Source organism: Myotis yumanensis, unplaced genomic scaffold (assembly GCF_028538775.1).
Source record: "Myotis yumanensis isolate MYYU_CA2020_CCGP unplaced genomic scaffold, mMyoYum1.0.hap1 SCAF_8, whole genome shotgun sequence".
Classification (NCBI taxonomy): domain Eukaryota; kingdom Metazoa; phylum Chordata; class Mammalia; order Chiroptera; family Vespertilionidae; genus Myotis; species Myotis yumanensis.
This window is the reverse complement of record NW_027223759.1, coordinates 84069856-84087063: the sequence shown is the minus strand read 5'-3', so window position 1 is coordinate 84087063 and position 17208 is coordinate 84069856. Positions and strand designations below refer to the sequence as shown.

The 17208-nt window shown below is 46.5% G+C and overlaps 1 protein-coding gene across 5 annotated transcripts in view; it reads right to left on the bottom strand.

Annotated features, from left to right (window-relative positions):
* Nucleotides 1-17208, bottom strand: part of MARCO (macrophage receptor with collagenous structure) — a 51257-nt gene that overhangs the window by 18911 nt on the left and 15138 nt on the right. For 4 of the 5 annotated variants that reach the window (XM_070423479.1, XM_070423480.1, XM_070423478.1 and 1 more), the window contains exons 3-5: nt 4332-4433; nt 3133-3351; nt 1087-1122 (exon numbers count right to left, since the gene is read on the bottom strand). In XM_070423479.1, coding sequence (XP_070279580.1) covers nt 1087-1122; nt 3133-3351; nt 4332-4433 — 357 coding nt within the window. Of the gene's footprint in view, nt 1-1086; nt 1123-3132; nt 3352-4331; nt 4434-15829; nt 15962-17208 lie in introns of those variants that run through there. The other variant, XM_070423476.1, reaches the window with a different exon arrangement.

The window sequence follows — 17208 nt, the reverse complement described above, 5'->3', positions numbered from 1 at the left end:
GTGTATATGTGTGTGTAACTGTGTGTGTAACTGTGTGTATGTCTGTGTGTGTAACTGTGTATGTGTGTGTAACTGTGTGTATGTATGTGCATGTAACTGTGTGTGTTTGTGTGTATATGTGTGTGTAACTGTGTGTGTAACTGTGTGTATGTCTGTGTGTGTAACTGTGTATGTGTGTGTAACTGTGTGTATGTATGTGCATGTAACTGTGTGTGTTTGTGTGTATATGTGTGTGTAACTGTGTGTGTAGCTGTGTGTATGTGTGTGTGTGTAACTGTGTGTATGTCTGTGTGTGTAAGTGTGTGTATGTGTGTGTGTAACTGTGTGTATGTATGTGCATGTAACTGTGTGTGTTTGTGTGTATGTGTGTGTATATGTGCGTGTAACTGTGTGTATGTATGTGTGTGTAACTGTGTGTGTGACTGTGTGTGTGTGTAACTGTGTGTGTGTGACTGTGTGTGTATGTGTGTGTAACTGTGTGTGTGTGTGACTGTGTGTGCTGAGGTAGGAAGCACAGGCAGCTAAGCCCAGGCTTCGTCCTCAGAGAGCACCGTTACTGTCAGGCATTTTCCACGCCACCTCCCTTGAATCTTACAGCAACCCTGCGAGGGAGCACATTTATCTCCATTATTTTCTACCCTGGAGAGCAGCCAAGGGTCCAGAAAAACTAGTAACTGGCTTCAGGTCGTGCAGGTAGTAGACCTAGGGCCCAGGCAGGCCAGCCTGACCCACAGGCTGCCTCCCGTCATCACGGTGGCCACAGCCTGAGGCGCGCTGAGTGCTAAGGGCCAGGTGATAGGGCCTGGAAAGAGCAGCGATGGGAGAGGAAGGAGGTGACCTGCTGGAGCTGGGGTCCTGGGGGAGAGGCCCGCTGAGGGTTGCACGGGGCTGTCTTAGACGAGGCTGGATTTGGAGTGATGCTTGGCGGGGACCCATTTCCCATTGAACCAGGGGTTTGTGGAGAGGTGGTGGGGACCCAGGGAAGGTAAGTTGGGGTCAGGTGCAGAGGCCCAGAAAGGCACCGGCCACGGGGCCGGGGGAGAAGGTTGTGGGAGGGCAGTGGGGGTCGAGTGGAAATGAACCCACCTGGAGCGCCGCGTTCACCTTTGGTCCTGAAGAGCTCTGCGAGGGAAGGAGAGAGGGTTGCAGCCAGAGCTGTGGTGCAGCCAGAGAGCCCTCTGGGCACGCAGCACTGTGGGGCGGGCACTGGGCCACAGGAGCCGAGCCCGGCATCCTTTAGGAAGAGTCCCTACGAAGGGCCGGGTGTCTCGTTGGTCTACACAGGAGAGCCTGAGGTTCCTGGGAGCCCCAAAGTGCGGGACCCTGAAGAGCACCCCACATCATCAGAAGACCATGAAGCCAAACCAGCCGGGCAAGTGCCTCAGGTTAAAGGAAGGGCCCTCGTACGATCAGAACTAGTCCTTCACCTCCCAAGGGGCAGAGGGACCCTCTTGTGTCTGAGTGCCAGAGCCTGGGCTCTGCTCCTCTGCCACTGTCCCCCCCTTGAGTCCCCAGGGCTCCATCTGCCCCATTGTCCCCTCCCCTCGTGTCCTCACTGGGCTCCGTCTGCCCCACAGTCCCCTCCCCTCGTGTCCTCACTGGGCTCCGTCTGCCCCATTGTCCCCTCCCCTCGTGTCCTCACTGGGCTCCGTCTGCCCCACTGTCCCCTCCCCTCGTGTCCTCACTGGGCTCCGTCTGCCCCACTGTCCCCTCCCCTCGTGTCCTCACTGGGCTCCGTCTGCCCCACAGTCCCCTCCCCTCGTGTCCTCACTGGGCTCTGTCTGCCCCACAGTCCCCTCCCCTAGCATCCCCAGGGCTCCATCTGCCCCATTGTCCCCTCCCCTCGTGTCCTCACTGGGCTCCGTCTGCCCCACTGTCCCCTCCCCTCGTGTCCTCACTGGGCTCCGTCTGCCCCATTGTCCCCTCCCCTCGTGTCCTCACTGGGCTCCGTCTGCCCCATTGTCCCCTCCCCTCGTGTCCTCACTGGGCTCCATCTGCCCCACAGTTCCCTCCCCTCGTGTCCTCACTGGGCTCCGTCTGCCCCACAGTCCCCTCCCCTCGTGTCCTCACTGGGCTCCATCTGCCCCACTGTCCCCTCCCCTCGTGTCCTCACTGGGCTCCGTCTGCCCCACAGTCCCCTCCCCTCGTGTCCTCACTGGGCTCCATCTGCCCCACTGTCCCCTCCCCTCGTGTCCTCACTGGGCTCCATCTACCCCACAGTCCCCTCCCCTAGCATCCCCAGGGCTCCATCTGCCCCACTGTCCCCTCCTCTCACGTCTCCATTGGGCTCTCATCTCTGCTCACTGGAGAGGCAGCAGCCTCTCACGGTCCTGCCCTCCTGGGTCCTGTGTCCGGCACGTGGTCCGTGGGCACAGCCCCTGGCAGAGGCTCACCTCCTAGACCCCAGCACACCCAGACACAGGTCAGAGCAAGGCCCCGGCTCCAGGTAACAGTGCCAGCCCTGAGGCAGCCAGGTCGCACCTAGAAGCTGGATGTGCCTGGATTAGCCCTTCCCACTCTAGGACAGCCTGAGAGAAGGGGGCCAGGGGAAAGGGAACCCCTTTGGCTCCATTTCCTCCTGCCTGTAGCCCTCCCTGCTAAGCTGGCCTGTCTTCCCTGCAGACCCAGCTGTCCTTGCCCCTCCATGGTCCCCCCACCGCCTGCACTGGCCTGGTGTTCACCAGGACTTCCTGCCAGCCATGGGCCAATATTCCTTGTATGGATGGATGGGTTCCCGGGAGGTACCCAAGCTTCTGTGTCTTACCCGACCTCATAAACATTCTGGATCAGGCTGAAGGCTTTGTGACTCAGACTCGGCCTGTGGCTGGTTGCTCCAGGCGCTGGCTCCTAAGGTCACACTCTGCTTGGGCAGGTTTGTGGCTCCTATGTTGCTGGCCCCACTCCCCCACCACCCTGCCTGCAGTCCATGGGACCTGCGGCTTCATGTCCCTCTCATATGGCTCTCACCCATGTCTCTAACCCCAGGGTTCCATACCAGGCCAGGGGTTGGGAAGACCCCTTGCCAGGGAAGAAAATTCAGGCCCAAAGACCCCCTTGGGAAAAGCCCATGAACTAGAAGCTCCTACTCTCGTCCTCCTCTGAGGAGTCCCAATCCAGAGGGGAGGGGCAAACCTGGGCTCCGAGTGAAGTTGTCCACCTGCTGCAGCAGGTGCTCCTGCTGGGCGCGGACCTGGATGAGCTGGGCCTGCAGCACCTGCAGCCTCAGAGCACCTGCAGGCGGTGAAGGGCTGTGCGACCAGAGTGAGCCGAAGGACGGGCTGTCCTCAGTGGCCAGCGTTTCGTTGTCAAAGGGAATCTCCAGGGCCCTGAGCTGCTCCTGTAGATTCAGAACTAGACACCCACCCGCCCCACAGCATTCTTTTATGACCTCATTAAAGCCCGAGGCATTTAGGCATTTGATCCCACTCCTGACAGGCTTCTGTTGCAGGTGCATAACTCCTGTGGGCCCTTGTGTCATGTGAATTACTTGCACGCTCAATCCCCAGTGTGGGGTGTGCAGGAGGCAGCTTATCAGTGATTCTCTCTCATCGTTGATGTTTCTATCTCTCTCTCCCTTTCCCTTCCTGTCTGAAATCAATAAAAAAATATAAAAAACATTCTTAATATAATTAAACAATATAGAGAGCATTACAAGAGTTAATGATTTTCTCTCAATACACATGCAGGTGCATAACTCCTGTGAAGACAAACACATGTCCTATGCTGTGGGGACCGTGTGGCCACAGAGCTTTAGCTATACCTTGTATGTGTGTGCTCCACTCAGGCATGACATTACATGTTCACACTCACATACCCACAGTGTCACGTGCCTGCTCTGGGCGTGAATGCATGACAACTACTGTGCTGGTCTGACTTATTCATGTGTGACCTGAATGTGCATGTGACATGTGTTCATGACATCTGGGCACACGCTGTTCCTGCGTGACTTCAGTGTCTGCTGGTGGAGTTGCTTCATGAACTTCACATTGGGACTGGAACACTTTGAAAGTCAAGTCACATTGAAACGCACACTGATCACCAAAGCCCCTTCCCCCTCAGAGGCTGCTAGATGCAAGGTGCTCACGGCACACCGTGTGAGAGCATTGCACCTTTCACTGCTTTGGACACACACAGGCTCCCGTGTGCGTTCTCTCTCTCTCACACACACACACACACCCACACCCACATGTGCAACACAACACACACTTCCCCCTTCCACCTCCAGGAGGGGCAGCAGCGGCCCCAGGGCTCTGCACTCAGCTGCAGCTCTGTGGGTCAGGGCCGTGTTCAGTCACTCCCAGAGGGACCAGATGGGACCAAGCCTACTTTACCTTTCATCACCAGCAGCCCGGTGCCCACGAAGAGCAAAATCAGGCAGGTGACAACCGCGACCATGAAGCACTTCACCCCGTTTCTCTTGTTGGGCTTTGGATCTGAAACAACCCAGGGGGAAGGTGGTTACTGTCAAGGGTGGGGAGCAGGGGCCCCACGGCGGCCGGAATCCCCTCTGTGTGAGCGAGCAGAGGGCTCCCGGTAAAGTTGAGTGGAGAGGACACCAAAGGCCTACTACCCTCAAACCCTCCCTCTTGCCCCAGCACAGGAAGTGCCATTGTAGCTCATTCATTTCTGTGGCCAAGTGAACAACCCCCCGTGCCACGTATCAGAGCTGGAAGAGGATGGTCCTTACACTGGTGGCACAGCGCCTGGCCACACGGGGCTCTCAGAAGATGTTTATCAGATGAATTAGTACATCGATGTGTCTGTTTAAAACCCAGAGAGGAGGAGCATCGTTCCCACTTTATAAACAAGGAGAAAGTTTTGGAGAAGTTGAAAAGCCTATTAGGTTTTAAGATGCAGACCTGGAATTCATGTCCAGGCCATTGTTTTCTTTGTCTTTAGCTTTTGAAATTATAACAGTAAAACATTCTTAATATACCCGGCTGGAGTGGCTCAGTGGTTGAGCGTTGACCTATGAACTGGGAGGTCACGACTCGATTCCTGGTCAGGGCACATGCCTGGGTTGCAGGCTCAATCCCCAGCGTGGGGCGTGCAGGAGGCAGCTGATCAGTGATTCTCTCTCATCATTGATGTTTCTATCTCTCTTTCCCTTTCCCTTCCTGTCTGAACTCAATAAAAAATATAAAAAAAAAAACATTCTTAATATAATTAAACAATATAGAGAGCATTACAAGAGTTAATGATTTTCTCTCAACCCCCTGAGTGCCTAACTGAGGAGGTGGACTTGGTTAGCATTCTCAGGTGTGCCCTTCCTCCCATTCCCCTTGCTCTCAGAAACTTAATACCCATATATTCCTAAGTCCAGTTGTTTTTCTTTTAATTTTACATAAATGATATCATATTACATATAATATAGCACCTTGATTTCTGCAATGAATGGTTTTCCACGGACATTCCTCAATTGTGTAATACACATGACACAAAAAGGATCAATAAACTAAATAATAAAATAATTAAAATTGTCCAACCTGAAAAACAGACAATCCTCTCTCATACACAAACCCATCCTTAGAGACCTGTGAATCAATAACAAAACACATAATATTGACACCATTTAAGTCCCAGAAAGAATGTGAGGTTGAAAAAATATTCAAAGAAATAATGCTAGCTGAAAATTTCTCAAATTTAGTGAAAGACATAAACCTACAAATTCAAGAAATTAAGGAAACCTAATCATGACAGATGCAAAAAAAATCAATACTAAGATACATCACAAGCAAAATTAAAAAAAAAACACCTAAAAAACACAACAACAAACAGTCTAGATAAAAATAAAATTAAAAATCTAAAGAAAAGGAAAACTCTTAAAAGCAGCCAGGAGAAAAATGGCACATTGCCTATAACGGCATACCAACTTGAATGATAGCAGATTTCTCATCTGAAACCATGGAGATCAAATGGGAGTGTGACATTTTTTTCCCCTGTGCTGAAAGAAAAAAAATTATCAACCATGAATTTTATATCCAATGAAAATACCTTTTAAGAATGAATAGGAAATAAAAAGATTCTCAGATGAACAAAAACTAAGAGAAGTTATAGCTAGCAGAAATTGGCAAAGTGTTTTAAAAAGCATGATCCAACTACATACTAGTACTATTTACAAGAAACCAAAAAAAAAACCCCAAAAACTTCCATTCACATGAGGTGAAAATAGATATAAGTGAAAGGAGAAATAGATAAAACCACAATTATAATTGGGGACTTTAACAACTCACTCTCAGCAGTTGGTGGAAAAAATCAGCACAAGCGTAGAAGAATTGAACACCACAAGGCAACAGGATCTAATCAACATTGATAGACTACCCCACACAACAGCAGCAGTATACACATTCTTCCCATGCACCAAGACACTCCATATCCTGGGTCATAAACCAAACCTCAACAAGATGTACAATAAACAAAGTCATATAGAGTATGTTCTCTGCCAGTGGAATGAAAATAGAAACCAGTAACATACCATACAGACAATAGAAAAAATCCCCAAAACACTTGAAAAATTTTTTAAAACTTTCATTTATTTTATTTTACTTTTTTATGGAATTTATTAGGGTGACATTGGTTAATAAAATTATATAGGTTTCAGGTACATGATTCTATAATACATCATCTGTATATTGTATTGTGTATTCACCATCCCAAGTCAAGTCTCTTTGCACCACCATGTATCTCCTCCCCCCCACTCTCTTCTACCTCCCCCAACCCCCTTTCCCTCCGGTAATCACCATACTCTTGTTTGTATCTATGAGTTGGTGTGTTTTTTTAACCTAATCCCTTCTCCTTTTTCACCCAATCCCCCTCCTCTCTGAGAGCTGCCAGTTTGTTCTCTATCTATGAGTCTGTTTCTATTTTGTTTTAGTTAAAAAAACAAACAAACAACAAAACACATTTAAATATAGAAAGGTCATAGAGAAAGTCTCAAAGAAAATTAGACAAATAAAAAAACACAAAAAAGAACTGAATGAAAATGAGAAAACAACATATCAAACTATAGGATATAGCTAAAGCAGCACCAAGAGGAAATTTATAGGACTAAATGCTTACATTACAAATGAGAAAAGGTCTCAAATCAATAAACTAAATTCCAACCTCAAGACACTAGAAAAGAAGAGCAAAGTAAACCCCAAGCAACCAGGAAAAAGGAAATAATAGCTCTGGCTGGTGGCTCAGTTGGTTGGAGTATCATCCCATACACCAAAAGGTGAAGGTTTGATTCCTAGTCAGGGCACATACCGAGGTTATGGGTTCTGAAGTATAGGCACTCCATCTTGTCCCCGTACCTCTATGCTGGGAAAAACTGCTGTTTGAAATTTTCCACTAAACATAGATGGTCCTTTGGTCTGTGAATTAACTGCTATTCTTGGCTTCTGTAAGCACACTTGCTCGAATATTAGGGAAAAATAAGCTCAATTATCTAGCCTTGCAAGCTGCTCTGCTGCTGTCCCTGATTGCTCCTATGCCAGGTGTCTTTTAGTTATCTGAATTGTGTTGTACTCAAGGTTACTGAATTGTGCTATGTTAAAGGCTACAAGCTTCCTGCAAAATATCTCCCAATACATAGGGCTCTTTGTAAAGCCTGCAAACGGTCTGGAGACCCCATATTTGGGGGACAAAGAAACTGGGAAAGTATAAAGGGAAAGCTGCCTCCATATTGCTTTGCTCAGACTTTGAGAGACAACTCCTCTGAGACCACTAGTGTAATAAAGACTCCAAAATTCGGCTTACTGATTGATTAAGGTGTCCTCTGTTTAGCTTGCTGATTTACAATATAACAGTCCCATCTCCAATCAGGGCACATACAGGAGATAGCCACCTGAAAGATCTCTCTCTCTCTCTCTCTCTCTCTCTTCCTCTCTTGTCAATAAACCTATCCTTGGTCAAGGATTAGAAAAAAATAAAAGATCAAAGCAGCAATCAATTAGATTTAAAATAGAAATACAAAAAATAAAGTAACAAAACAAAATGCTGGTTCTTTGAATAAAATCAATAACATTGATAAAGCTCTGGCAAGACTGACAAAGATTTTATTAAAAAGATACAATTCATAGTATCAGGGATAAAACAGAGGATATTACCACAGATCCTGCAGCCATTAATAAGAAAATTACTAACTCTATATTTACAACTTAGAAGAAATAGGGTCAATTGCTCAAAAACATAAGCTATCAAAACTCAGTCAATATGAAATAGATAATATGAATACCTAATATTATTAAATAATTTTAATTTAAAAATTATGAAAAAGAAATAACCAGGCCCCTATGATTTTATTGGAGTATCTTGACAAACCTTTAATAAAGAAGAAGCATCAGTTTTACACAATCTCCTATAGATAATAGAAGAGTAGAGAGTACTTCCTAACTCATTTTTTTTTTTAGGTCAGGAATACTCTGACATGGAAATGAGACAAAGAACAGACAAGAACAGAAAAAAAAATCAATGTCTCTTATGAAATTTGACACAAAAAATTCTCAATAAAATATTAGTAAACCATGTCAAGCAATGTATAAAAAGAATTTATATATCAAAGCTAAATGGGATTTCCAGATATGCAAGGCTGGTTCAACATACAAAAATCAATCAATATGATTCACCAAATCAACAGACTAAAGCAGAAAAATTACATAACCATCTAATTGATGCAGAAAAAGCAGCTGACAAAATACAATTATAATAAAACTCTCATAATTATAATTTATAATCTCAACTCTCATAATAATAAATTCATAATAAAATCTCTTAGAAAACTAGAAATAGAGAGCTTCCTCAACTTTAAAAAAAGGAGCATTTACAAAATATCTAAATGTAAGGATTAGGAAGTCTTTTCTATCAAAATTTATAGTTTAGATAATAACTACATTTCCCTTTTGTAACCTCCCCTCCGTTTTGTACTCAAATCAATTCGGGCCTCCCCTCCTGGAAAAGACAAAGGCCTATGCTTCCCATTTTCTGGCAGCAGTTAAAGCCTAACAGGTAGTTAACCCCGCAAACATTCCTGTGGGAGACAAAGACATAGTTTTGCACCACTTCCCTGCAGGAATTTGAAACAGCCCCCATCCCTGCTGCACCGCCCTCCTCAGGTTTGACCAGGGGATCCCAACTTGGGGCACACGCCCCACAGGGGGACAGTTTGATTTTTAAGGGGGGCAATTCGAGAATGAGTTATTAACAGAGAATTTTTTGCATTTCTTATGGTTCTAGGGGCCTCATATATAGTATATAAATATATATTGTGACATATTTATGCATTTCAGTTCTCTATTATATTTTGAAACTTTATTTGCTACTTTTTCATATCATTTCATATTATTATTTTTTTAACAATTTCTTAGTGATTTCTTCCTCAATACTTCAACTGTCCTTTTGTTCTATGATTTTTCTCTTTCATGGATGCCATGTTCCTTGGAAGCTTGTTTAGACCAAGTTAATGGCCTTTTAAGCTTCCTCCACATGAATAGTTCACTTTTTGAATAATAAGAATTTTATGTCACGGGGGGAGGGTCATCAGGATTTTAGAGATGCTTATGTGGGGCATGGCCAAGAAAAGGCTGGGAACCACTGGGTTAGACATTCAACCAGATTGTGAAACTAAGCCCTTAAGTCAATCCAGGTTCGGTGCAGTAACCATCACGGATAAAAGGGAAGCGGACTTTCTTGCTTGTGCTTCCCATTTTTGTTGCTGGTTGGAGCATCCTTCTGCAGAAGTAAAGTGCTTTATTGATGCATTTTCAAGTGACTGTTTTATTCCCACAACATCAATTAAGAGCTTTTTCTAACAGAAAGCTAATATGATAAATAATGGTGAGACAGACACTTTCCTTCTAAGTTTGGAACAAGATGAGGATGTCTGTTCTCACTCTCTTACTCAATCACATATCTACAAACTACTAGAAAACATGTGGAAATCAAAATTAAAACACGATGGCATTTACAATCACTCCAAAGAAAACAGAATGTCTATCTATAATAACAAAAGTTTAATATGCTAGTTAAGCAGGCAGAGTGGTTAGGGGCAATCAGGCAGGCAGGCAAGTGGTTAGGGGTGATCAGGCAGGCAGGCAAGTGGTTAGGGGTGATCAGGCAGGCAGGCAGAGGGGTTAGGGGCAATCAGGCAGGCAGGCAGGCAGGCAAGTGGCTAGGAGCCAGTCATCCCGGATTGCAAGAGGGTGCAGGCCAGGATAAGGAACACCAGGCCTCTAGTCTCTATATATAAAAAGCCAGCGACTGGAACACCATAACAACCAGAACGATCGGTTGCTATCATGCCCACTGAGGCCAGTATCAGGGTGTGGGGCTGGTGACCTCACCGTGGTGACCTCTCTTGGCTCCTTCCCCCAGTCGGCCCCACCCCTGATCTCCACCCCCATCCCAATAGGGGGTGGGCCTGGCAGGCCAACCTCTTGAAGCCCCTCCCCACAGCCAGCCCTGCCCCCAATGGGCCCCCACCATCCCGATTGGCCCACAGCCCCTCCCTCCAGTCAGCTCTGTACCCGATTGGCCCCTCCACTCTGATCAGGGGAAGGCCCAGCCAGCCAACCACCCATGGCCCCTTCCCTAGGCCACTGGTGCCCGATCAGCCCCCCACACTATTTGGGGGTGGGGCCGGCTGGCCCACTGCCCACAGCCTCTCCCCATTACTGGCCCACCCCCAATTAGCCCTCACCACTCCAATTGGTCCACAGCCCCTCCTCTCAGCCAACTCCACCCCCGATTGGCCCCCCACACCAATCAGGGGTGGGGCTGGCCAGCCAACCTCCCATGGCCCCTCCCCCAGCTGCTGACTCACGATCAGCCCCCCCCACCCCATTTGGGGGTGGGGCTGGCTGGCCCACTGCCCACAGCCCTTCCCCATAGCCAGCCCCCCCCAACCCCACCCCCACCCCAATCGGGTGTGAGGCCCGCCGGCCAATTGCCCACAGCTCCTCCCCACAGCTGACCCAGCCCTGATAGGGCCCCAAGTGAGGCAGGCTGGCCAGCCAATCTCCCGCTGTCTCCTCCTCCCAACAGGCCCGGCCCCGATCTGCCCTAATTGAGGTCGGGCTAGCCGGGCCCCACCCATGCACGAATTCATGCACTGGGCCTCTAGTATATATATAAAATCCTAATATGCAAATAGACTGAACAGTGGAACAACCAAACAACTGGTCGCTATGATGTGCACTGACCACCAGGGGGCGTGTGTGGAACATGGCGGGCATTGGCTGTGGAGGGATGGTAGAGCAGGTGAGCGGGGGTGCCAGAAGTCAGCGGGGTGCCAGTCACTGTCATCAGGGCGAGCCTCTAGTGGTTAGTGAAAATTCTTTGCTCCCCTGCGCTGTGGTCCTGCCCACCGCTTGCACCCACTGCTGGCGCCGGCCCAAATCACTCCATGCTATCAGCATGTGGGAGTGGCAGCAATGGGAGTGGAGCTGCCAACGGACAGGGGACTGGGGGCTGTGGCAGGAGGGGCCAGGTGGAGGTGTGGAGGTTGGGCTGAGACCTGCCTCTATGCCCACCATAGCCTCGCGGCCCACAGTTCCTTTCAAGGTGCATGAATTCATGCACTGGGCCCCTAGTTTAGATATAATTTAACAAAGTGTGTAGAGTATATGCTGAAAATTACAAAATCTTGATTTAAAAAATAAAGTAAAAGACTTAAATAAATGTAGCGACATGCCATGTTCATGGATTATAATATTGAACATAGTAAATATGTCAATTCTCCTCAAATATATCTGTAGGTGTGATTCAATTCCTATATGATTCCAGCAAGGTTTTTTATAGGTATAGATACACTTATAATAAAATTTAATAGAAAGGCAAAGCCATAGAATAGCTAAAATAATCTTGAAATTAAGGCTTATAATAAATTTACAGTAATCAAGACAGAAATAGACCTACACACATATACCCAAGTGATTTTTGACAAAGTGGCAAAAGTAATTTAATGGAAGGTTAGCTTTTTCAGTAAAAGGTGTTGGAGCAATTGGGCATCAATAGGCAAAACCCCCACAACAAAACACACACCACAAAACAAAGCAAAACAAAAAACCTGGACCTAAACTTCACATTTTATGGAAAAGTCAACTCACAGTAAGCCATAGGCTTAACTTTAAAATGTGAGACTCTACACCTTTTAGGATTAAGCATAGGAGAAGACCCTCAGATGAAGAATTCTTTGACTTGACACCAAAAGCACATTCAAAAAAAGAAAAATTGACAAATTGGACCTCAATAGAATGAAATGTTTGCTTTTCAAAATACTCTGTTTAAGAGAATGAAAAGACAAATTACATACTGAGAGAGAATATTTGAATGCCACGTATCCAGCAAAGGAGTTGTAAACAACAAAAAATCCCAATCTAATTAGAACATTGGCAAAAACAGGAAGAGATATGTCACCAAAAAGAGTGCATAAATGGTAAATAAACACACAGAAAGATATTCAACATCATGAGCCACTAGGAAAATGCAAATTAAAATTACAATGAGGTATCACTATCATACATCTATCAGAGTGTTTCAAGAAAAAATAGTAATAATACCAATTGCTGGCAAGGATGCAAAGAAATGGGATCAGCTGTACATTGCTGGTGAGAATGTAAAACGTTACATCCACACTGGAAAAAAATCAGTTGCTTGTTGCAAACCAAGCACTTAGAATCCAGCAATTGCACTTTTGGGCATTTATCCCACAGAAATAAAAACTCATGCTCACACAAGAACGTTTACTAAATAGTCATGGCAGCTTTCTCTGTCATAGCCCAAACCCATGTGTCTTTCAATGGAGGAACTGTTCAACTGTGATACATTCACATCAAGGAATGTTCATTAATGACAAAAACCATCTATTGATACATGCATCACCTTGGATGAATCTTAAGGGATTATGCTATGTGGGAAAAAGCCAATCCTAAAACAGTTACAAACTGTGCAATTCCATTTATATAACAGTCTTTAAATAACAACATTATAGGATCGGAACTCTGAGTAGTGGCTGTGGGAGATGATTGCTGGTGGGGGAGTGAGAAGTGTGTGTGGCTACGAAGGAGGAGCATGAGAGATTTTGGTGGTGATTGAACACACACTCTGTACCTTTGGGTGGCAGTTACACAGATAAGCACATGTGATTAAATTGGAAAGAACTATATTCTCACACAGAAATGAGTGCATGTAAAGCTAATGAACTCTAAATAAGCTCTGTGGGTTGCACAATACCAATTTCCAGGCTGTGATATTGTGCCACAGCGATCCAAGATGTCATTACAGGAGCAAACTTGGGGTGGTCACAGAGACTTCCCTGTACATTTTTGTGCAACATTTCATGAATCTATAATTATTTCTAAATAAAGTTAAAAAAATTCTGGAGTAAAGCCAGATGTTTAAAAGATGCTGAGAAATAGTGACACAACAAAGAAAAAGTCAGAACAATGAACAAATAGTAGTCACATCAGCAGGGCTGACCCTGAATGGACTCCAGAGTTAAGGTGTTGGGAAATTTTTTAAATGATCTGTAGACAATGCCTAATGTTAATTAAAACGAATACCAGCCCTGCCAGGTGGCTCAGTTCATTAGAGCATCATCCCATACACTGGAAGTTACGGGTTCAATTCCATTCAGGACACATACCTAGGTTGTGGGTTCAATCCCCAGTCAGGACCCATATGAGAGACAGCCAATCAATGTTTCTCTCTCACATTGATGTTTCTCTCTCTCCTTTCCTCTTTCTCTAAAAAAAAAATCAATAAAATAATATAATCAGGTGAAGATTTAAAGAAAAAAAAGCAAAATTATAACTTTCCTACCTATATTTTTTTGGGTTTTCTCTGTCAAGAAGAATGTTCTTCAAAGATGAGGAAAAGATAGATGCAGATAAATATAAATTACCAGGGACTGAAGTGGAGGGGCTGGAAGACAAGGAACATACTTACAATGAATAGATAAGTAGGTCCTGGAGACCCAATACACAGTACACTGATTATAGACAACAGAACTCCTTTATAAAGATCAAACTTGCTGAGAGAGTAGGTCTTAATTGCTCTCAACACTAGAAGAACTGATAATCATGTGATGTGACAGACCTGAGGGGTCGCTATGTTACAGAGCCCCATAGAGATTACTGTCTATAATGGCACTCATCTAGAAAGTTCCATTTGTTCCAGGATCTCTGTACAAGAAGACAGGCGGTCACAAATGCACTTAGGAAAATAGTCCTTCCATCCAAACAGAAGTGCTTTTGTTTCTTGGTTAGCTGTTTAGGAAGTGGCATCCACAACCCAAGTCAGTAATCTGGGATTGCGTCTCCCTCACTTGCCGGTCCTGCCATTACTGTCCCTCTGATTTGACTCCTAACATTGCCCAGACCACTCTCCCTTTCCTTCTTCACAACTGCCTCATCTGTCGCTGCCACGCTCCTCTGTCCTCGGCATTACTCTTACCAGCTTGTTGTCTATGATGGTGAGTAATCTTAAATGCACACCAGTACCTCTTAGCCCAGCTTCTACCCTTTCAAATTGGCCCTAGTCTCAATCCCCACTGAGCTTTCCCCACTTAATTTTGGTCCAACAACATTGAGCTGTTTTCATGTTTCTGAATACTCCTCGCGAATATCTCTTGCACATATGGTTTCCTCCCCACCCCAGCCACCACACCATTTCCTAACTAATCCCCTTTGCCCATTAATCTGAGCTCTGACCTCCAGGGCCCACACCAGGCTCCTCTGTAATGTCCTGTGCCAGTATCAGTTCTAGCTGGGGGTGAACTGTATAGAAATAGTTTACGGTGGGCTCGCCCTGCCAGTCTCCTGCCACCACTGACAGGACTGTGGGCTCCCTAAGGCCAGACACTGTGTTTATTGGTGTCTGTTTCCTCCGTGCTGGGTGCAATGCCCAGCAGGTAGCAGGTGCTGAATGTTTGACCGGCTGACTTTGTTTGAACACCTCAGTATCTTAGAGGTCATATAACCAGAATGCTGCATTCCCCAAAGTTCTGAACAGCCAGCAGTTATTAAAGTCATTCAGAAGCATGGTTCCTGCACTGCTGCACCTCAGACCCTTCATCTTTGTCCCCCCGAAAATCCACCCAGCAAGCTGCACATACAGATGCGGGCTGAGAGGGACACCGAGGCCAGCGGACAGAGCTGCAGTCGTTCCAGAGAAGATTGGGAGTGGGAAAGCTGATCGACTTGGAAGATGATTTGCAGAGGATACTCTAGAATGGCAGACCAGCGCTCCCCTGTGGCAAGCACTCACCTGTGACTTTAAATGCTACAAATTCTAGAAGATTTAAACGATGCAACAGCCACGTAACACCGAGCAATATAAATAAATAAAGACAACAGAGTTGACTGAATTTTTAAAATCTGAGTTTAGCCTAAACAAACTAAATATGAAGCTAGAGAAAGCACTCCCCAGTCAACACAACAGCTAGAACAGCAGTCACCTTAAAGCGTTTCAAAGGAATGCATGAAATAAATATGAGGCACTTGGCTCCCATTCTGTGGAAGCTTCTCATTCCTCTTGCATTGCCATTTCATCACACAACCTGTGTGTGAGACTAAGACACTAATAAAAAGAAGGGGTGCATAATGAGCATTAGCATTAATCTTATAGAAATGCAATTGAAAGAAATTGTGAAGCTTGAAAAACCCTACTATATGCTAAAAATACAGCATCCTTCATTAGCGTTACACAAATTCTCTATTGAAACGTTCTGGAAATGTATTAGTGGGAGTCTGTGATGCTATCCCACACTTTCTATGGCATCTCCAGTCTTCATCACCAACAGAAAGCCTACCTCACCACGCAAGTGTGTCACTGGGGAGTAGTACTTTACCATTGATTTCGAAGGACTCCATCGTAGAGAACATGGTTTGGTCCAGAGCAGCTGCTTCTCCCGTGCTAGCTGGGCACTCTTCCTCCTTGAGAATTTCCTTTTGTTCCATCGCTAAGCTTTATAGAGGGTCAAAGTCCTGAAGCCAGCAGAAACGCGTCCCTCCTGGGGAACCACTCGGGGAAGATTGTTCCCATTTGCCTGGTTGTAGATCACACAGCACTTCCCTTTGGCTCTGACTTCTGAATTTGCAAAATGTTTCCTGCCGTGATCAGGACCGGAGCATTTCCCAGAAACAGTCCATTCACGTGTGCAGCTCCTGCTTCGTGTAGCTGCTTGTCAAGGGGGGGGGGGGGGAGGGTCCAGGCAGCTTTCGGCACAAGTCCTTGCTCCCAGCCTCCTGAGAGTGGATCGCTGATGACCCCGGAAGGCTGTTCTCTACCTCCCCTTTCCTACCTGAGCCCAGACCCAGCCCACACTGAACTCTCCCTCCCCTGTCTCCTGCTACTCTTGGAGTTCATCCTTGCTACTCAGAGTGTGGGCCACAGACTGGCAGCATTGGCTGCGCCTGGAAACTTGTTAGAAATGAAGTCTCAGGCCCGATGTAGACGTGCGCTTTAAGAGATCCCCAGCTGATGTATGTCCACATTAGCATTGCAGAGCACTGCTCTATGCCACACCATTCAGCATGAAGCTACATTTCCCCTTACAGTGTTCTCATGTCCCATGTGTGCACATATGTGCTTGCTCTGGCCCCAGTAAGAGCTGAGATGCTTGAGGGGAGGTTGTGTGGGGCAGTGATTAAGGCACAGACCCTAAGAGCTGAAACGCCTGGGTTCAAATTTCACCTCCACCACATAGCAGCCATGTGACTGTGGGCAAGCCACGTTAGCTTTAGGTGCCTGACGTTCCTCATTTGTAAAATAGGAAAGATTGCAATAATTATTATGCACGTTAAATGAATGAAATCAGGCCTGGTGGCTAAGAGGTGCCTGGTGGGCAATGAGCACTGAGGTGCTGCTGCCCGTTAGCGCCGGAGACACTGACCGTGCAGGGTGCCAGGGAGATGAAGGGAACAGCCTTTGCCCTAAGGTGCGCTCTAGTCTGCAGGATGGAGGTGGGTACAACTGAATTCCAGAAGATTTCTGTTAAGTGTGGTGGCAATGGAAGAGCTGGAGGGGACGGGCGTGGCCCGAGGGGGAGGCAGGGGTGGGAATACCACGAGGAGCTTCCAATCAGATCCGGGTTTAGCGGATGACCACAGGTTTGCCTAGAGAGCAAGGCAAGACAGCCCCCCCCCCCCCCCCCCCCCCCCCCCCGCCCCTGGCAGGAGGAATGGCAAGCTCGCCTCACATGGGCGGGAACCCCAGCGTCTGGGCCAT